General features: G+C 38.5%; 1 protein-coding gene across 1 annotated transcript in view; it reads right to left on the bottom strand.

Annotated features, from left to right (window-relative positions):
• The window catches only part of LOC123749334 (alpha-actinin, sarcomeric), a 289,268-nt gene that overhangs the window by 21,336 nt on the left and 251,660 nt on the right, over positions 1–16,272 (bottom strand). The window contains 9 exon segments of the mRNA XM_069324159.1: positions 8–188; positions 1,624–1,760; positions 1,914–2,177; positions 7,981–8,051; positions 9,187–9,294; positions 9,600–9,753; positions 10,199–10,380; positions 13,261–13,297; positions 13,299–13,391. Of these exon segments, the coding sequence (XP_069180260.1) occupies positions 8–188; positions 1,624–1,760; positions 1,914–2,177; positions 7,981–8,051; positions 9,187–9,294; positions 9,600–9,753; positions 10,199–10,380; positions 13,261–13,297; positions 13,299–13,391 (1,227 nt within the window).

Genomic DNA, 16,272 nt, shown 5'->3' with positions numbered 1-16,272 from the left:
ACCTTACCTGGTGTGCAGCCAAATCAGATTCAAAGGCTTCGTGCTTCTTCTTAAGAGCTTTGAGTTCATTAAGCTTGCAATGTCTGAAATCTTGACTTTGCAACATTTCTTCCTTTCCAGCAGTCCAGGACTCATGAATCTCTGCTTTGTGCTTGAATTTCTTGGCAAGGTGCTCAAGACGCTCCAACCTATATAGCAGAAAAGTTTGAACAGTATTACCCAATATTAAAAAGAAGAGTGATGTTCATCTGCCCCACAACAATTACCATTGGCAACTACTCGAGAGCCAATATTACCTACAGCACATCAATCAAATTTTTTAATGGGGGTACAGTACTTGTGTTAATTTTTTCAAGGCTGGTGGGCATTTAGAATATGCATTTATAAAGCCTCAATTACGCTCAGTACTTTGGGGAAGTTTTAAGGTCAAGATAAAAATACAGCAGAAAAGTTATTATAACCATAGTAAAGAATTATGATGATGAAATTTAATTTTTCTAAATTCTAACAATGCATCAAGTGATTTTAGTTCACTAAACAATTCTTAATCTACTGCAGTACACTAAAAATAACTTAATATATTTCTAGTAATGTAATAATAGTAGTTAGTAGTAGTAATAATAGTACAACATATTATTATTAGTCGAAGAAGAATAATAGTAGTACAGTGGAACCTTGACTTACGAATGCCCCTATTTATGAAATTTTTTGAGTTACGACCCCCAATTTTGTCGGAAAATTCTACTTTACTTATGACCTTTGCCTCGACACGTGACTTTGTTGATACACATATGGGTCGACCAAACGCGTGGCACCTGGTGGCACGGGCGACCCCGTCTCAGTTTACCAGAACCGCCTGCTTAGTGACAATCGCGCTTGAATTCTTTAGAGTGTGTTTCATATTTTTTTTTTTTTTAACAAAAGTAATTATTATATATCATACTATGGGTCGCACGAAAGTCGGTGGTAAGGTTCAACCTAATAAAATTGTTGTGAGTAGAGGCAGTAGAGGATGTCCCTTCCTCATTAAGAAAATGTGTGAAGTATGGGGAAGAACTGCAAAGTTTGGTTGAAAAAACTCACCCAGATAAAGCTGTGGCAGGCCGTTGCATTGATCTTTTAAATGACAATGTGATGTCTCACTACAGACATGTGTTAAAATGAAGGAACAAATAGGTGTCTTAGACAGATTCTTAGTAAGACAAGCAAGCAGAGAGCCACAACCAGGTCCTAGTGGTATGCCTGTAAAACGTAGGAGAGAGAGTACCCCAGAGAAGTCATCACCGCCTGATGTTATAATGGAAGGGGGACTCCCCTTCGAAACAGTAACATCTCTCCTCCCCCCACCCTCCTCCTCACCATCATCTATACGCCAACAAGAGTCATCAATAAAGGTAAGCTATAACTTGTACATACTATAGTACTAAATGTGTGTGTGTATTATGTATGAAATGTATTTTGAAGTTAATATTTTTGGGAGTGTGGAACGGATTAATTCAATTTACATTATTTCTTAAGGGAAAATTCGTTTTGAGTTACGAATTTTTGAGCTACGACCCGTCTCTGGGAACGGATTAAATTCGTAAATGGAGGTACTACTGTAGTATTAACATTGAGTTATACCTCATCATCTCAGAAAGCAGCCACTCTTCAAAAGATTTCTCACAGCCTTCAAGATTCTTCCATGCATTGGCAATATCAGTGACACTCTTTCCTTCAGAGGGAAGGTATGCAGGACGGTTGGAGAGGCGAAGTTTGGTCTGTACAGAAATAACAATTTGAAAAAATAAAAAAGTAATCAAATAAAAGTACAGAAAACACTGATACTGTATCAGTAATGAGAAATTTATACAGATATTTCACCATTTATATATATAGTATGTACATTCTATTACAATGGAGAGAGCACACACCTGGAGCGTGTTGAAGTTGGTCTCTAGCCTAGCTTTCTGCTCTACACGCGGGGGCTTGTGGTTGCGACGATATAGACGGTACTCTTCTAACTTCTTCTGCAGATCAGCCAGAGTGTTGTCCTGCTGGCGAGCCTGGAGCCACGGCAAGGTGCGGCGGATCCATTCCAGCAGGTCGGAGGTGAGGCGTTCGTATTCCTCCATGAGGCGCTCGTTCTCCTGGTTAACCTTCAGCACCTTGCAGATGCGGTTGGCTGCCATCTCAGCCTAATAATTCAAAAGGTTGTTTTATTAGAGAAAATAAACTTCATTTTTTGTATTTTCCTTTTCATAATCAACAAATAGTAGAGAAAATAACTGGAAGTTTTACTTATTGTCTAACTTAAGGTGTACATTTTTAAGACAATAGCTTGACAAATTTGTATAACCTTACTGTAATAAACCATTTCCCTTATTTACAAAGAAGATTGCCAATGTATACATTTTCAAAACAGTAATTACCTGTCTGGTAATTTATTATGAGGAAGAAAGACAATTATTGAAATCTTTGGGAAGTAATCAGCTTATTTATGATAAATTACAAATGAAGTAACCATTTTTAAGTCTTTAGAGGTCAGATACAATAATTTTGAAAATGTATAGAAATAAAACATTTATTATACTTGGTAATATTTAAGAATAAAAATCCTTATTGAAAAACAAAAGATAAAAATGCACTTTAACTGTGTCCAGAAAAACTATGGCAATTTATACATTTACTTGTCATCATGCTGACTAGTCAAATGTTGGCCTGATATCTTGAGCGAGAAATTTTCAGCAAGCCACTACAATATATCGACAAACACACGACTAGATCATGAAACTGTATATCATGATTTAATGCATGTCAATATTCTGTACTCATATTGCAACCTATCCAATTGAATAATACATCACATTTTGATGTCAACCCCTAACAAACAAAATATGATGTACTATAAATCTTTGGAGCTCACAAACATCCATGTTTTCTATGCATGGGTTGTTCAGTTAGGCTGGGAGTTAGATTCAGGTATTTTAGTGCACTGCTTTCTGTCCATTGTGGCAACTTGAGAGGACAGTCTGTGTATCGAGAGAGAAGGTTCTATGGATATTTTTGTTTCATATCATGAAATTTGCGATGATTTATCACCTAAATAATATAATATTGGCTGCACAGAAAGTGTGTGGCAGTCAACTATATGATATGTTGATGGTATTTCATGGATCCAGGTAATATCAGAGTCCCATTTCCTCTCCATACAAATAGGATATAAACCAGGGACAGAACAGTTTAAGAATTTCACCTCATCCTTCTCTAGAGAAAGGTAATAGACAAGAAGATAAGGGAGAAGGGCCTTGTACTGTTGTTGGTAGCAAATATAGCTCGTGAGAGTGAAGTAGCAGAACATTCATCCAGGTTTGAACTACATTAAATAATTATTCAGTTTAAAATTTTTCTGTAATAAAAAAGCAATAAAATCTTTGCTGATTTTTTACTAAATACATTATTATAAATATAATGTTCTAAATCACAGTGACTTCAAGAATTCACAATTGATCATGAGTAGTCTCTGAAGATAAATTATATATACAAGGAAATATATACAGTAGATGAAAATTATATTTTCATTTACTATTCCTAATCAAAAATGAATTCTTTATGTAGCTATAATTTTGACATTTATATCTACAATAACAACTACTTGTGTTGTCCCTCCTTGAGTACTGCTTGATACTCGCTTTCTCTTTCAGAACAGGAGAGATTGGTGAAATACAGTGCACATAATTGGGAGTGTCTCAAAGCTCTCAAAATATATTCTCTGGAAAGGAGAGGAGAGAGGTATCAAATAATATATACATGGAAATAACAACAAACTAGAGTGAACAATATGGAAGGAAATGCAAAAATAGAGCCATTGAAGAGCAGAGGTGCCATAGGAACAACCTGAGAACATGGTATGAACATCAGAGGGCTACAGCTGTTCAATATCCTCTCAGCAAGTACTAGGAAACTATTGCCAGAACAAGTGAATTTCTTTCCAAAGAAATTAAGATAGTTTCCTGCAAGAAGTGCAGGACCAAGCAGGTTGTAGTGGACATGGAGTCTGCGGGCCACTCCAAACAACAGCCTGTTGGACCATGCTCTAACAAATCAAACCTGGCCCTAGGTCAGGCTTAGGGAGTAGAACTACCAGAATCCACTCCAGGTACAACCCAGGTACAATAATGGAAACATTTGTACTATAAATTGCCACAAACACTTCTGTGGAAATAAACATTCCATTTACCTGGACTGTATGGGTCTCGTGTGGACTCCACGTGTGTGAGGCCGTACCATGCACACAATTCAGGTGAACGGAACATTTCTACTGTTTTGTTCATGTTGAAATTTGTAATTATTGATTAATATATCAGAAAATTTCCCAAAATGACCTGGCACTTCATTCTCTCACCAAGCCATATTAATGACCAACACCAGTACAAAGCTCTGCTTCTTCCTGCCATCTTTATCAATTTTCTTTCTCCTTGAGGTTACCGTGAGGTGCTTCCAGGGCTTAGTGTCCCCACAGCCCGGTCGCCGACCAGGCCTCCTGGTTGCTGGACTGGTCAACCAGGCTGTTGGACGCGGCTGCTCGCAGCCTGATGTACGAATCACAGCCTGGTTGATCAGGTATCCTTTGGAAGTGTTTATCCAGTTCTCTCTTGAACACTGTGAGGGGGGTCAGCCAGTTATGCCCCTTATGTGTAGTGGAAGCGCGTTGAACAGTCCCGGGCCTCTAGATGTTGATGGAGCTCTCTCTCAGAGTACCTGTTGCACTTCTGTTTTTCAACTGGGGGTATTTCGGCACATCCTGCCATGCCTCCTGGTCTCATGTGATGTTATTTCTGTGTGCAGGTTTGGGACCATCCCCTCTACTATTTTACACGTGTAAATTATTATGTATCTCTCCCGCCTGCGCTCAAGGAAATACAGATTTAGGCTCTTTAGTCGGTCCCAGTAGTTTAGATGTTTTACAGAGTAGATTCTAGCAGTAAAGGATCTCTGCATGCTCTCCAGGTCAGCAATTTCTCCAGCTTTGAAAGGAGCTGTCATTGTGCAGAAGTACTCCACTCTAGAGAGCACTAGCGTCTTGAAAAGTATCATCATCGGTATAGCATCTCTAGTGTGAAAAGTTCTTGTTATCCAACCTGTCATTTTTCTTGCAGTTGTAATGGCTACTTTGTGTTCTTTAAAGGTAAGGTCTTCCGACATGAGTACACTCAGATCCTTTACAGTGCCTTTTCGTTCTATGTTATGATTTGCTCAAGTTTGGTACATGGTTTCTGTTTTTATATTTTCATTTTTTCCGTAGTGCATGAGCTGAAACTTATCTTCGTTAAACACCATATTATTTTTGTAGCCCACAGAAAGACCTGATCTACATCTGATTGGAGGTCTACCGTATCCTCTATGTTGCCTATTCTCATGAAAATCCTAGTGTCATCTGCAAAGGATGATACAGTACTATAGATTGAGTCTTTGTCTATGTCCGATATGGGAATGAGAAAAAGTACTGGAGCAAGCACAGTACTCTGGGGGACTCTTCACGGTTGATGGGCTGGATTTTATTTTGTTGACTATTACACACTGGATTCTGTTAGTCAGGAAATTGTAGATCCATCTGCCTATTTGTCCGGTAATTCCTTTTGAACGCATTTTATGTGCAATAACACCATGGTCACATTTGTCAAAGGCTTTTGCGAAAACTGTGCAAATTACATCAGCATTTTGTTTGTCTTCCATGGCATCTAATGCCATGTCATAGTGGTCCAGCAATTGTGACAGGCAAGAGCACCCTGTTCTGAAACCATGTTGTCCGGGGTTATGGAGATGCTGTGATTCCATGTATTTGTGATCTTACTTCTTAGCACTCTCTCAAAGATTTTTATGATGTGCGATGTTAGTGCTATTGATCTGTAATTTTTTGTCTCTGCCTTATTTCCTCTTTTATGGAGTGGTGCTATCTCTGCTGTTTTTTAGTATGTCAGGTATAACACCAGTATCTAGGCTTTGTCTCCACAGAATGTGAAGGGCCTGCGATAATGGTTTTTTACAGTTCTTGATGAATATGGAGTTCCAAGAATCAGGACTTGGTGCAGGGTGCATAGGCATACTGTTTATGGCTTCTTCAAAATCCAGTGGGAATAGGGTGATGTCTGATATATGATTTGATGTTGGTATCATAGCCATGAAAAATTCATTTGGGTTATCAATCTTTAGTGTGTTTAGTGGCTCGCTGAAAACAGAGTCGTACTGCTTCCTCAGTAACACGCTCATTTATTTGTTGTCATCTGTGAAAGTTCCATCTCCCTTTCGCAGGGGCCCGATACTAGATGTGGTTTTTTATCTTTATTTTGCATAGGAGAAAAATATTTCGGATTTCTCTATTTCACTGATGGCCTTTTGCTTTATTTGCCTCTCCTGGGTTTTGTATAATTCTTTTAGCTTGAGTTTAATTGTTTTTATTTCTCTACCTAACCTTCTTCGCTGTTCTTGAGATGGGGTGAGACTCAAGTTGTTCTGCGATTCGTTTTCTTCACCAATAGAGGGAACAACGTTCCCGTTCCAACCTGCATCTCTTCCTCTTTTTTTTTTAAGGATATGCGGTTTGGATGTATATAACATATTTCTAGTGCTGGATGTATATAACATATTTCTAGTGCTGGATGTATATAACATATTTCTAGTGCTGGATGTATATAACATATTTCTAGTGCTGGATGTATGTAACATATTTCTAGTGCTGGATGTATATAACATATTTCTAGTGCTGGATGTATATAACATATTTCTAGTGCTGGATGTATATAACATATTTCTAGTGCTGGATGTATGTAACATATTTCTAGTGCTGGATGTATATAACATATTTCTAGTGCTACTGAGCTTATTTTTTCCAGGCACTGGTTCAGGTTTACAGTTTCTCAAGTGAAGACTTCATACAATTTTCTTCCACTGTATTAGCCGGCTTTATATTTTATGGATTCAGCTTGGAGAGAAGACAGCAATCTGATGAGATAATCTGCATCGCCAAAATAACAGCCCCCATATTGTGTGTTTAAAATGTCAGACTCCTTTTGAAGCCTCATGCTTTTATTTGGGTGATTCACCATCATCTTAAATTCCATTCCTTAGAAAAAATGCCAGAACACCTTCTCTCTCTTATTATACAATAAATTACAGCCTTACACTACACCTTGGTGTGGTGTGAAGTTGTGTGTTTCTTGATAATGGTTTGTTGACAAGACTTTCCCTAACATGTTTAGTAGAGCTGAAACAGCCATAACCCACAATGCAGAAAGAATGTCACGTTTAAGCTACTGCAAACAGTATGAACAGTGAATCGTTACACAATATATATAAATTATTTAGAATTTATATAATATTTCAGAACAATTTGACTTTTTATTGCACATGACTTTAAAAAAGGATTAAGTTCCAAAAGCCTGCTTGAATAAACTAGGGTATCTTCAGTTAAAACAAATAAGAGATAATGTATGATAAACAGCAGACTGTTATATCAAGTACACCATGTAACGATGAATAACATCTTTAAGATGATTACACTTCTTGCACCAAAATGGGATTAAGTTAACTCTGCATTTGGCAAAAAATGACAAGATGAGCAGCAAATAAATAATTATAAAGTGTATGTTGTTATGATGAAGGCTAAATGTAAACAATGACATATTAATACTAAATTGGCTAAGAATAATAAAAGGTACATCTGCTAATGTAATCAAATTTCATAATAATGTCAATAGAATTCAAATCCATCTCTGTGTTTCACAATTAGTCAAGAACTGATTATGTTGTTCTATCTATACAGTATTGAGCACTTTTGTGATGCAACATTTTTCAATCTTGGGAAACTCATGTTAAAGAACACAATATTCCCCCTGTACAGTACGTATAGTAAAGAACTTGTTATAGATCTACCACAACCCCCCCCACTGCTCAGGTATATTCCTTCTCAGTGTTTCCAAGTGTTTCGCAAATGTTACTAACCTTTTGCACACCTGTAAATGTGTGGTAATACGAGGAAACATATGTCATGACAGCTCGTTCGTCCGGCACACCTTCTGATATGTCTGTAATGTACATAGTTAGTAAGACACACACCTTCACTAGCAGAAGCTTTAATACTTCTTAATTAGTTCAGCAACAAGGCACACGCTTTAAAAGTAAGGTTAAAGGACAATGACAACATAGAAAATCAAAATACTAAACTAAGGTATATCCGGCATTTTCTGCATCCGAGTGGTGTGTAAGCGAATTGCTGTGGAGCGGACGTAAGTCATGAAAATGATGGTTAAAGGATACTAATTGCTGTACTTTGAGAGAGCATCAACAAAAGTGAATAAAGAAACCTCATGCACAGGCATCAATACAGGCAATGATAGTAGTGTTTACTGAACATAACAAGAGCACTAGGCCAAAATATTAAAGGCTCAGTTTTTATACAACAAAATGGCACGTGAAGAGTTTCTCTACGATCATTGCTGAAATTTGTGTGGACAAACAATAGTGACTATCTCATGCATGTTATCAAATGTTACTATTTGGGCTAAAACAGATCAGAAATAAATTCTAAAACAGTTACATATTATTTATGTTATAAAGAATAAATGTGGACCATTACACAAGCTAGAGGCTATGCAGTCACTGGGGCATATCTCCAGCACTTGATTTAACATTCTAAACAGCCAGTCAGCACACATGTTGTTCCAGCCTTTACTTTGGTTGCTTCTGCAGCTGCTGCACTTTGACTGCTCAATGCTGCTGTAACTACTGCAGTGTTAGTCAAAGAAAAAAATCTATATCTCAGGCAGATCCAGAATATAACAAACCACCTACATTTCTTTGTTAGGAAAATTATTAATGCTTCATTTACTGGAGGAATGCAATACAGATGCTTTGTAATATATACAGGAGATAAACTGTGCTTAGACTGAGTCTGCCAAGACATCTGAAACTTTTTATGTTTAGCATGAAAGTGATATCAACAAATACAGACAAGTGAACAAATTACTCATAGTATGCCAAATATCTAAAGTGTCATTATCGTCTCAAGCTGGAGGCCTCAAGACAGATGCCAAGCTGCATTACATTTGTTGATAAGCATTTCATGCTTGAACTTTAATATGGACAAAAATGCTGGGAGAGCAGGGGTCTAGTATCCTGGGTGAGGGTGGCGCGCCACTGGGCCCATGCTCGTGTGGGACCATGTGTTTACCTGCTGGGCCCCCTGGAAGGCATGGTAGTAGCAAGACACGTAGGTCATGATGGCGCGCTCATCAGCTTTGGGGGTATTCACCAGATCTGAAAACACCCCCATTGTATTTATTACTACATCACTACTGTCATGTGTTTAAGGGTAGTATCAGCACGTCAACTGGGATCCTTCATTAACTTCCGATGTTAGTTCAGCCAGTAATTATTAAAGAAGAGACATCTGAAAGAAGAGCATCAGCTGGCTGTCTGCACTGTAGAATTATCTGTGCAAAAGTTGTGAATTGTAAAATTAATGATGATAATAAAAAGACACCATTAAATATACTAATATATTAATGAAAAAGATTCTATATATTGGTAACAACCTAATACTGCTATGGTAAAGCACTTACCATCTGGGTCCAACATCCTAGGGATGTCGAGATGCTTCTCAGCAATGTCGAAGGCAAGGTTAAGGTTGTGGAGGGGATCATCCTTGGACAGCTGAGAGTAGTCCAGCAGGTCGGGCCTGTGACGGTGGATGAGGGCACAGAATGCAAGACCATCCTGAAGGGAAAGTAAGTGTCAGTAAGGAAAAGGCATGGGAAAACAAATTTTTGGGAATATTTTTTTTATAAAGATATCAAATTTAATTTACTAGATTAACTTACTCTGTATGGTACAATTTAAATGATAGCATATTAATGCAATATAAATTTATGGCATATTAATGCAATATAAAGAGGATTACTATTATGTGAAATCAATAAATAAACAAGTGGCGATGAGTCACAATAACGTAACTAAATTATGTTGACCAGACCACACACTAGAAGGTGAAGGGACGACGACGTTTCTGTCCGTCCTGGACCATTCTCAAGTCGATTGTGAGAATGGTCCGACTCAAGGCAATCGGCTTGAGAATGGTCCAGGACTGGACCGAAACGTCGTCGTCCCTTCACCGTCTAGTGTGTGGTCTGGTCAACAATCAATAAATAAACAAATTTGAAACCTTGAAGGACGTATGGAAGTTCTGCACGTTGACATTCTTGTAGGGGGCAGTCTTGCGCTGGCACCACAGCAGGAGACCTTCCTTTGCAGTCATCTCCTCTACGCTGATGTCCTGGATGGCGAACCTCAGAATAATTGTCCAAATCATACCTAACGTCATCTTAAGGTTGCCATCAACAATTTCTGCAACAATAATGTTAATGTGTTTACATAACAGCATTAATCATATTAACCGTTAATAATTTAAATAAGTTCATGCTGCAACTTTCTTAATATTATTATTTTTTTTTTTTTTGAGTACTACTGTATAATGTTATAAAGAATAAATGTGGACCATTACATAAGCTAGAGGACTATACTGTGAAAAAATTATGGCAAGTGATACAAACACACTTTACACATTTTTAGGCTTGATAATAAAATTACAAATTAAGTTTTAAGGTAAAGTTACCAGTCTTCAAAAACAAGTTTTATGCAAAAGTTATATGGTGAATAAAAAGAAGAGGAAACCATTTTATAAAATAACACTAGAATTTACCCGAGGGCCACTAACACTAGAAGCCTCAATGAGAACAGGAAGCCGGTGGCTTGTCGCAGGTACCCCCATTTGCCTTGATTGTCTTTTTCAGTTGGATTTGAAATCCAACTAGAAAAATTTTAATTCAGGGAATTTCCATTTTAATTTCTTTAAATATAACTTTAAATTTCAATTTCAAGAATGGATAATGTACCATTAACCTCTCTGATTTCTTGGAGGATCACAACTTTAGGGTTGCTGTAATGGCATGCATTATCCTCCTCTCACTTGATCCACAAAGGCATTTTGCAACTCTCTCTCCTCTTGGACGTGCCTTTTTGGCCAGGAGTAATCCCATTCCTATATGCAGGTAACATGATGCTAGTGGGTGCCCTTAATAAAGGTGCAAGATTGTCTAATGGACATGAGAGTAGAGAGAAACAATCACATGAGAAAAAACAAAAAATCACAAAAACATGAGAGAAAACATGAGAGAGAAACAATCTTTCATATATTGTTCCAGGCTCCAGGGGCCTTACAATTAGCCACATCAAGAGCCATGTGATGAACTTCTTCAAGAAGCAATTGGTGGCCCTCTCCTCCATCCTGTTCCACAGCAACCTGCTAGTCCTCATCACATCCCACAAGTGCCTTGGCATGTTTCTGCAGCCTAACTGTAACGTAGACACCTCACATTGAGTAATATAGTGTACTGAGTTACCTCAGGGAGGAAGGATGCCAGCAGGTGAACATTTATGAAGCACATTATATTGTCGTTCCAAGCTGTTGCTCCAAGGAGCTTGTTGCTAGACAACAGGCAAAAAGGAGCTTGTTGGACTAAGCTCTCAAGTCAAACCAGGCCTCAGGCTGGGTTGGAGAGAAGAACAACTCTCAAAACCTTATCCAGGTACAATTCAAGTACATCTCCAGGTTGTCCTGGGGTGCATTCCATGATTCACTGATGTGTTTCAATGATGGCTTTGTCAGTGTTAAGTTCCACTTTGGGAGTTGGGCTTAAGGCTCAGCAAGTCTCTCAATCCTCTGAAACTACCTCTTCCATCATGCAGCGCTGTGTATTGCATTCTGGGGATCTTATCATCCACCCAGAGTCCTCCTTTTTACACAGTCAATGGGGCCTGCTCCTGCATGTCTGCAGTAGCTTGATGCCTGGAGATTACTCCTTTGTATGTCTTCTCTTACCCAGGACCACTCCCTTCCTATTCTGCACCAGCACTCTTGATTTGTATGTGGTTTCTTTGCAATGTTCACAAATGGCTCTTTCACATCCTCTCCACTGTAAACTTCAACAGCAGTTTAATTTGGCCCCATATCCCTTTGTTAGAATTGGTGTGTGTCGCATGATGATACCAGCCTGGCTGAGGAATCATTCACGATCTGGAAGACCCTCAATTTCCTTAATTTCACCACTTCATTGTACAATTCTATCTGTGCTGACTCCAAGTCAGAATGCCACTTTATGTCTTACTCCTCATATCATCATTTGATTCAGGAAGATTTCTCTCCAGTGGGTTGCATCACACCTTGGTGTCTTGGGTAATGAAATGGCTGATGTGGCACCTTCATGGACTCTCTACTCAGGGTTGACTTGCATCCCTGCATTTTTAGACGGTGAAGGTTCATGTGGTCTTCCATCAGGCATGTACCACAAATTGGAAGGCAGAACTTGAGCTCCTTATTCAGGGCACATTCCTGGCACTGACCTAGGGCCTGCCTCCAACACTCCTAGATACCAAACATCCAGAACCATGCACAAAAATATTATTCTAGTGTTATCTAAAAGTATAGAAATGAATGGAGATAATAATACAGATGGTTAAACTTGCAAAATACTCTTACAAATGGGTCTTTACCATCTGGAGATTAGTGCAAAAGGTGTCCAAACACTTGGATGTGTGAGGAAGCCTTGAATGGTGAAATTTTTTTTTTACTATCTATATAGCCGCTATATAGTCATAATTGGTTGGTGCTTTTCCCTGATAATTCCCCTATATAGCCATTGCAAGTATATTCCATTTCTGTATCATTATACACATAGATCAACATCTTTCTGATTTATTTCATAACATTTTGCAATAAACCTAATAGTTTTTAGTTATGAAAAGAAAAGCCAATAACCTGGGTCCTTAAGTATGTCTGTGATCCCTAAGTATCACCTTCTTTGCATTCATTTGTTCACCACCTCCACACCTTCAGTAAATTTGTTGTCTAGTTTTGTGATGTTTGCCTGAAATGCTTTGCATAATAGTGGCTTCATAGATTGTGTAGCTCCTGTTCATACATTTGTACATTACTCTGTGTTCTTTGTGCACACATTCTTTTGAATAAACACTGAATTGAAACAAAAATTGAAACCTTTTTAAGTGTCTAGAGACCAGCCAATTTTCAATAATGAAAATATAATTGTATTTACAGAATATCTGGTAAAAATACAAGGAATTAAAGCTTGACAATGCAAATTCTGCCAGGTATACCATTATGAACCTAAGCCTTTAAAGTTAACACACACACTTGCAATTAACACGCACCTTCAGCACCAATAGATACCAGCTTTACCCCCTTGCTAGGCAATGAAGTCAAGAGCCTTGTTCACATTGGCAATCTTGTGGAACCTCATCTTGCCTCGGTCGGGTTTTGGGAGGGTCTCACCAGAGATGACCTGCAACACAACACTCATCAATAGCCCCCACCGAATCATTATACATTCCATATCAACACTACTCTGAAATCAATTATAATGTCTATGAATAATATTTATATTGCATTGGTTTATTCAACTGAGGTAGAACACTCTTTGCCCACTCACACACTACCCAAGTGTACACAAGCCAATTGTTAACAAAGCAATACCCATACAATGTGTGTGGTGGAGGCAGACTCCATACACATTTTTTTTTTTTTTTTTTTTTTTTTTTTTTTTTTTTTTTTTTTTTTGAGATATATACAAGAGTTGTTACATTCTTGTACAGCCACTAGTACGCGTAGCGTTTCGGGCAGGTCCCTGGAATACGATCCCCTGCCGCGAAGAATCGTTTTTTCATCCAAGTACACATTTTACTGTTGCGTTAAACAGAGGCTACAGTTAAGGAATTGCGCCCAGTAAATCCTCCCCGGCCAGGATACGAACCCATGACATAGCGCTCGCGGAACGCCAGGCGAGTGTCTTACCACTACACCACGGAGACTGCTTTTTCAAATGTAAATATGATAAAAGCCCAATAGACTCGGGAATCTGCACACCAATTGACTGACAGTTGAGAGGCAGGACCAATAGCCGAAGCTCAACCCCCACAAGCACAACTAAGTGAGTACAAGTCAGTCAGGGAGGGGAGGGTGGGCCCCCCCACTCCACATGTTAAGTTATGGGATCCCTTTCCCAAAACAAACAAACAAAAACACACATTCCACTTCAACTGATATTTCAGACATTTTTAAGTATAAAAATCTGTGCAGATAATATATATGGAAAAGGCAAACATAGTTCCAATCTACAGAATTGGGAGAAGAGAAGACCCTCTAAATTATAGCCTCATATCATTGACAAACATGATGATCAATACACTAGAAAAAATTATTAAAACCAAATGGGCAGAATACCTGGTGAAATGTGATACAATAAGACACAGTTTGGCTTTCAAATAGGAAGATATTGTTTAACACATCTAAGTTTTTATGATAGAGCCTGGTGCAGAGTGCATGGGCATGCTGTCTAGGGCTACTTCAAAGTTCAGTGGGGTTAGGGTGACATCTGATATATGGTTCAATTTTGATGTAACATTCATGAAGAATTTATTTGGATCATTGATCTTCAATGCTTTCAGGGGTTACTGAAAACAGAACTGCACTGAAGCCTCCTACCCCCACCTAATTATCAAATTCTTTAGTCACAAAACAAAACGATCTACGGTTACCGGAAGGAATATAGAACTGTATAAACATGTTTGCAGATGATGCTAAGCTACCAGGGAACATAAGTGACTTCAACTATTGCCATGCCCTTCAAGATGACCTGCACGATGCCATGCCCTTCAAGATGACCTACACGAAATAAGTGTATGGAGCAACATGGGGGGAAATAGAAATCATTGTGAATAAATGACATGTTATGGAATGTGCAATATGAGATAAAATGCCACACACAACCTACAAATTATGTGGGAAGGCATTAAAGAACTCTGACTATCTATGGGGTGGTTCTGGACAGTAGACTGTCACCAGAAGAAAGCATAAAGACAATGCGTGAGGAGCATATGCCACACTTTCCAACTTCAGAATCATTTTTTAAATACATGGATGGTGAAATACCTGTAGCAATTATATTAATTAAGCATAATATAATTGCTCCAAAAACTCAGAAGTTTCAGTGCAGATAATTACAAGTGCCTGTTAATTCCACATTACAAGAAGTCCTACACTAATCGAAGACTAAACCACACATCAGAAGATGAGAAGACGACGACGTTTTGGTCTGCCCTGGACCATTAACAAGTCGATTGTGATGTAAGCAAGTGGTGGTGGTGGTTGTTTTAGATTCAGCTACTTAGATTTGGCTATGGTGAGCCCATAATGTGAGCAAAGGAGGCACGGGGCATTAAGGCAAGAGAGAGGTGAGGAGGAATAAATTCCTAGAGGAAGGCAAGAGCAAGGCAAATAGTACGAATGGGATGGGTGTAATAAAGGAGTACAAGAAGGGGGTAATAATGAGTATAAGAATTAGAACGAAGGAATAAGAGAAAAAAGAAAAAAGGATGGGTAGGCTTTTGTTAGGTCACGTTTGTTAGAAAGGTTAGAGCATTTGAGTCTGTACTGTGAAAGGTAAGAGTCAACATCAACAAAGCCAGGACTCGGGTTCATGTTGTATCAGAACCTGATTCGACAAGACGACGTCTGTGTAGAGTAGAGGCAGGAAAGATTATTTTAGAAGACCAATCAATAGGATGATTAGAACCCCTAACATGACAGAAGAGTGCATTGTTTGTGTCTGCAGACTTAACACTTCTTCTAAGTTTCTTATGTCTGTCATTTAGTGTACGGCCAGTTTCCACAAAGTACTGAAGAGGGAAAGACGAACAGGAAATAAGAGTATACACCAGAAGCATTAGAAGCAGGAGCAGCAGTGTGAACCAGATTACTATGAAAAGTGTTAGTTTGTCAAAAGGCAAGCTGTATTATGTCAAGATAACGAAGGGTATTAGTGAGTTTTTTGAGTTCAGATATTTAGGGAAGGCAGAGCACAGTCGTACTAGTGTTTGAAACATGTTTGGGATGAACGAAATTTCATTTAGCCGTGGGGTCTTGCGACAAAACCGGGCTGCCTTAAAATTTTGACTGGGCCGTGAGGTCACTGAGCCCCGAAATCACCTCAAGGTAACCTTAAGGTAAGGTAGCTTGAGAATAGGCACAGTTGATAAAATGTAAGGGGTAACCAAGGCAAGAGGAAGATTTGTAAATACTGTAAACTGAAATTTCCGAATCAATAAACTGAGGGTCACCGATAAGCATGGAGTTAGAGATGAGAACACTATTCTTAACAGAAGGAG

The sequence above is a fragment of the Procambarus clarkii genome, chromosome 1 (genome assembly GCF_040958095.1).
Source record: "Procambarus clarkii isolate CNS0578487 chromosome 1, FALCON_Pclarkii_2.0, whole genome shotgun sequence".
Lineage (NCBI taxonomy): Eukaryota > Metazoa > Arthropoda > Malacostraca > Decapoda > Cambaridae > Procambarus > Procambarus clarkii.
The sequence above is the reverse complement of the archived record's forward strand: the minus strand, read 5'-3'. Positions and strand labels throughout refer to the sequence as shown.